This window comes from Aplysia californica, unplaced genomic scaffold (genome assembly GCF_000002075.1).
Source record: "Aplysia californica isolate F4 #8 unplaced genomic scaffold, AplCal3.0 scaffold00003, whole genome shotgun sequence".
Taxonomy (NCBI): domain Eukaryota; kingdom Metazoa; phylum Mollusca; class Gastropoda; order Aplysiida; family Aplysiidae; genus Aplysia; species Aplysia californica.
In genome coordinates, this window is record NW_004797273.1 from 387,167 (window position 1) to 393,266 (window position 6,100).

Sequence of the window (6,100 nt, forward strand, 5' to 3'; positions counted from 1 at the left end):
ATAATATTATATTACATATTACATTGTGTTGATTCAGAGATTCCCTTGAAATAAGTCGCTATGCCTGAAGGTGAACTGTATCTGAAACATTCCAGATTTCGATAAATTGAATCGATCAAACATCCTAATCTATCACGTAGTCTTAGTAGCAACAGGCAGAGAGAGACTTTCAACTCGTCTCGGAGGCTTACCAATAAGTGTACAAAGGAATTATGTCAAACATGGTATAATATTTCTAGATCTAGGTCACTACAGACCCTGATGAAAATACTTGTTTTATTGCCCACAAGGAAGTTTGGGGAAAAAAGTTTTTATTTTTAAAGAAATCGTTGGTCCTAATCTTTGTATACAAGATATCAAACGTCCTAAAAAGCACATTAAACGCTTTGCTTAAACGTCGGCACCAGCGATTTACAGGGGTTTTCTTTGTTTGTTTATTTGTTTGTCTGTTTTTGTTTTCTACTTGAGAGCTCCATTTAGAACCACTTAACCTAATGTGCCCATTGCGGATGGGTTCAGGTCGGGTCGGGTCGGATCAGGTCGATCGCCTGATTCGTCGCTTGAAAGCAACGAGTCGGGCAATATCAGCTTTTGCTGCGATAGTCGCTTTGCGCCGTCAATGTAACTAGCAAACCAACCCGATCCGATCCGATCTCCAAATGGGCACCCCGTATAACACGCATATCTGGGGTCTCCATTTAATTGGAGGTCACCAGGAGGGTAGCCATCACGTCATGCTTGAAAGATTCATATTTGTTTTAAGAAGAGAGACCCGAGGTAGAACTTTGCCCTTATTTCAAACAGGGGGCACCTAAGAGGAGTTGTAGTGATGACGCCTTGCCCACAACGCGGAGGAGCCAATGATCATGAAACTTTAGATGCATCCATACCAGAATGTTCCACTTGGTTAAACATGGCTTACACGAAGGCGGTCTGATACACACTAGCTGTGCTTTGTTTTTAGGTTTACAGGGTTAGGGTTTGGATTAGGGTTCAGGTTCGGGTTAGATTTAGGGTTGGGGTTGGGGTTAAGGTTAGTGTTGGGGTTAAGGTTACAATTCGGGTTTTAGGGTTTGGGTTAGGGTTAAGATTAGGGTCAGGGTCAGGGTCTAGGTAAGGGTCAGAGTCAGGGTTAGGATTAGTAGCGTTATCGATAGGGTTAAGGTTAGGGTTCGGGTTAGGATTAGGGTTCGAATTCGGGTTAGCATTAGGTTTAGCATTAGTTTAAGGGTTAGGTTTGGGGTTTAGTTAAGGTTAAAGTTTGATTTAGGGTTCGGGTTAGCTCAAATGTAGGCTACAGTTTGCTTTTCAGCGTTATTAAAATGTTCAGATATAATTCGGTTTCCTATCCTTTGAGCTCACAATATTTGGAATCAGCTTTATTAGTAAATGATAGTATGTATTGATTCTAGCTGTATCTTTATTTGCTGACCCAGCCATGATACTCAAAGATCAAATGACAGAAAAAGAGAAATAAGAGCTCCTCCGCAGTCGAGTCTTCATACAGAGGAGTAGCCCATATTTTGCATCAACATTTCAGGTAACTCTTACATCAAGTTTGTACCCTACAAGTAAGGTCATTCATCTATATTTGATATTTAAAAAACATTATATGATAAACACTTGTACTGACATGTAGTCATATTGCGTGTAGTGTCTTTCGCAGTGCTGAAGACCGAATGCATAAAAAAAAAAGGATTAATATCGGACTTGTAAACAACTTCAGTTGTCTCGTTCTACTTTTAAAAATTGTCTTTCTGCGAATGTGCAATACTTGAAGTATTGTTTTAAAAAGACCCATTCAATACGACCCAGAAGTAGAGAACATGGTCGAAAGGCAAAGAGGCAGCTGGTTTTCTCTCTATAAACAGTTGTTTGAAAAGTGGAAGTTATAGTATTATCAGTAATATTTGTATTGTGTATTTCTACACTAGTAAATGACTATTACCTTGTGAAAACTTGTTAAGCAACATAAAGGCAATATCCCAGAGAGTCTATTCCACGTTCCTCTCATGTTCTCATTTTAAAAGAACTAATTATGTTATTTATACATTTGGAAGAAGTCACTTTGATTTCAGTCCAGAAAATCAGCCTGCACCGAAATCACTAAAGACAGGTCACAGCGTGACTAGTTTATGACTAGTGAAAACAATAAAATTGTATGACATACGATGATACGGGAAATACCACAGGCAGGGACCACACTTTGAAATGCAGCATCCTTCGGCGAAGACAGAAACCAGGGAAAACAAAATCCCTTTATCTGTATATCCTCGAGATTTATAGTTTGTCTTTAACACAACGTTGAGCCTTAAACATGCAAGACTTCCAAAGCATTGTCCCCCTCTAACAAGAAGGGATGACAGAATGAGAGAGAAACATGAAAAACTCTCTATAAAGCTTTGTGTCCGAAGACGCGCACACGTTTTGATCCAGCTTGGTTCACCAGTACCGTTGTCAACTTTACTGACAATTTCGGCAAGCGGCACGCCTAAACCTCGCAGTGAAGAGCTAACTGTGCGCAGCCACTGTTTGATATACTGTGCAAAATGGCCTCAGTGTTTCAAATGTTAAAGTTCCATCTTATGCCTTCTGTAGAGGATGTGTTAAGTTGCAGTACACTAACTTTCTTTGTTTGTGTCACGTCTGTGTCAGCCTAATACCACGGTAATATAGGTCTAGCGCACGTGTCGTACTGACCAGCGGCAGAGGTTTGGGATAGGTCCATATACATAGTTCCAGGGGCTGGTGCGGGCATTCCGTAATAGCCTCCCTTGACAAGATCGCTGGAAGATGGAGTGGGGAAAAATTGGTCTTTGTGGGGTTTGACTGTGTGGTGGTAAATATTGTTGACAGAAGGGGATGAAGACGGTGGCATGGAACTGTCAGTCAGGTGTTTTTGAGACAGTCCACAGCCTGCGGCAGTGGCGTTTAGGTCCATCCCTCCGTAGAGAGAAGGCCCATCAAACTGTTGTGCGGATGGGTGAGGGGCGTGGCTTGTAGCGTCTGGTGAGTTGGAGGAGGGAGGAGTCATGCTGCATGCGTCAGCCAATCCGGGAGTTAGAGGAACGGGGAAGGGCGTGGGTAGGGTCGGGTACTGCGGCTGTTTACGCCCACCTGCAGGACTCATCAGACTCGGGATCGTGAAGGCTGGTATGATGTCTTTGTACTGGGAGGAGATGTGATCTTTGTACATGCTGGAAGATATGTGGTCCATGTAGGCAGGTGAAAGGTGGTGGTCTTTGTACGGAAGGAGAGGCAGCTGATCTTTGTGGGCAGAGTCTTTGTGATTATGGGTGGGGTCTCTGAGATCGTAGGAGGCGTTGACGTTCTTGTCATAGGACAGCGAGTCGTGTTTGGGATAAGAGTATATATTGTTAGGGTCTCTGTATGTCGAAGGGTCGGGTTCTGGGGGTGTTAATAGGCTAGTCGGAGGTTCCGAGTTCACATATTGCTGCTGAGATCTGGAGCTTGTCTTGATGACAGACTCTCGGCTAGCGTACAGACTGCGCAGGAAGTTGGATGCTGTTAGCATATCCGGTCCCGTACCGCGAGAGTTCGTGATCCAAGGGGAGTTACTGTGGGGTGGGAGGCCAGAGTTTGCAGGGTAAGGCTTAACTCCCCCTGCAGACATGGTGGACATGCCGATATTGGGGTGCATGGACTCTCCGTGAGAACCAAAGCCCAGAACTGATGACGTGGGCACGGCGGAGACCGGTAAGTGTCGATTCATGGCTGCTTCCAGATCTAGCACCGAACTGCCTGTTGTCATGGAGACGGGACTCGGGGAGTGGGTAACGTCTGCTGATCTGTCGACCCTCTTCAGCGCTGGAGGTGTCCCGCGCACAGACGTTGACGAGTGTTGGATAATGTTCCTCTCCTGTGACTTTTCAGCTCCACGCTTCATTGATAAGTCCTCTGGGGCTGATGATGTCACAGTGTTGCTCTTTCCAGAGACCACTGACCCCGGTTCGGGAATTCCACGATTACCTGGCATCACTGTGTCCTCATCCGCAGCCCCGCTCGTCAATGCACACTCAGGGTCCAAGGGCGCAATACTGCTTGAACTATCCTCTGTCGGTCTTGTCAAATTGAGCGCTACGTCACAGTTTTTGCTGAAGTCAATGGGGTCGCTGCTGCTTCGCTTCCGTTTCCGTGGGTTCTCCATTTTCCTCCTTTTGTTTTTACCGTCAGCTGACGTCACGGCTGGCGACTTGCTAGTTGGAGACTCGTCCCCGTCCTCAGGAGAATGGGTGGGGCCGTGTCTGGGCGACAGGTCCAGCGCCGCGGAGGGTGTGTCATCACGAGGAGTCAAGCCCCGCCTTTCGCCTCGTAACGCCGCCTCCCCGGTCTCACTCGTCACTTTGGATGACGTTACTACTGTTAGGGGCAGTTTAGGAGGTGTGGCTTTGTTACCTGGAGGTTTGCTGGCCTTCAAGTCTGAAAGAGCAAAAAATGTAATGAAATATGAAGTAAAGTATTTAGAACATCAATATATTTTTTCATTCTTTACATCTCTTAAAATATTTTCTTTCAAGGGTCATATCTGGAGAAAAAACGTTCAAACAATCGAAATTGTCCAACACGGCCACCCATCGTCGAGGACAAAAATATAATTTTTTGGCAGGTACCGTGGATGTCTTGGACGATTCGTTTATAATATTGAAAACGCAAGGGGAAAATAGTGTTTGAAGCCAACGGTTGATTGTCTTGGACAGGTGGCCTTTAGATAATTTTTTAAAGTTCGGCTGTATTTAGAATATCATTTTTTTCTTTCTTTATATCGTGTTAAATGTTTTTGAGGGAGGGTCATCTTTAAACACTTTATAATAATAATATATACCTATTCAGATCAAAAGACGTGTTTCTTTGAAAATGGTGAGCATTTATCTATGCTATACGGGGCGATTACGTTAGTGGTTACTAGGATAATGTTTTCTTGAGAAATCTACGTTGACTATAATCATATCTACACAAAACATGCTGCTTAAGTTTAAACTCATTAGGGTTGTTCACTAATAGAAATTTGTTTGCATGTTACTGTAATGTAACTATCCTTGCTGCGGTAGGTACGGAACGCTACGATACGGTATGGTATGGTACGGCATGGGACGTATGGCATGGTATGGTACATCATGGGACGGTATGGTAAGGTATGGTATGGTATGGTATGGCCTCCCTGTGAGATCCAAAGCCAAGAACTGATGACGTGGGCACCTCGGAAACCAGTCAGTGTCGGTTCATGGCTGTTTCCAGATCTAGTACAGAACTGCCTGTTGCTATGCTATGCTATGATATCCTATGCTATGCTATGCTATGCTATGATATCCTATGCTTTGCTATGCTATGCTATGCTATGCTATGCTATGCTATGCTATGCTATGCTATGCTATGCTATGCTATGCTATGCTAATCTTTGCTATGCTATGCTTCAGGTTTATTGTAACACCTCTTTCAACAGTGTAAAGTTATTTCTGCAGTAGAATCTTTAAAATTGATGTCCAACTCATATAGGGGTCAGCCATGCAGTTTGAGAATCTCAAATACTTCTCAAACAACCCAAATTCCAGAAGACTTCATTGATGTTTCGAAAAAAGCGTCATTTACAACTAATCCCAGCGCAATACCAACTGAGCAAAGCATCATTTACAGCTAATCCCAGAGCAATACCAACTGAGCCAATGGCGCATTCAGCGTACTGGCTGTTCAGTTTTTAATAGATTAGCGTATTAGAAACACATGTTTAATAATCATCAAGACAGCAAGTGAGGAAACCTGACGTAATTGCTCACCCCTTAGTTTTTCCTCACGACTTCGGCTGTTGGACGTACTGCTTTGAGCTGAACTGACGTCACCAGTCACCTGCCAGAGGTCAAGAGGACAGGACTTCCCTTGCACACCACTGAGGGATGAGGCAAAGAAAATGTGCAATATAGATAAGAATAGATGGAAAAACAGAAGAAAAGAAGATTGGTTGTTTAGTTTAGTTTTGTTCAGCTTTTGTGTCGGTTTGAAAGTTTTCTTGTTTGTTGGTTTGAAAGTTTTCTTTTTTGTCTGCTTGATTTTTCTCTTAGTGATGGTGGTGGTTTGGAGGGGCGGG

At 43.8% G+C, this 6,100-nt stretch overlaps 1 protein-coding gene across 1 annotated transcript in view; it reads right to left on the reverse strand.

The window, feature by feature from the left end:
• Positions 1-1,900: 1,900 nt before the first annotated feature.
• Positions 1,901-6,100, reverse strand: part of LOC101850376 — a 31,333-nt gene continuing 27,133 nt past the window's right edge. The window contains exons 8-9 of the mRNA XM_013079363.2: positions 5,793-5,902; positions 1,901-4,440 (exon numbers count right to left, since the gene is read on the reverse strand). Coding sequence (XP_012934817.2) covers positions 2,657-4,440; positions 5,793-5,902 — 1,894 coding nt within the window. The 3' untranslated portion in view covers positions 1,901-2,656. The remainder of the gene's footprint in view (positions 4,441-5,792; positions 5,903-6,100) is intronic.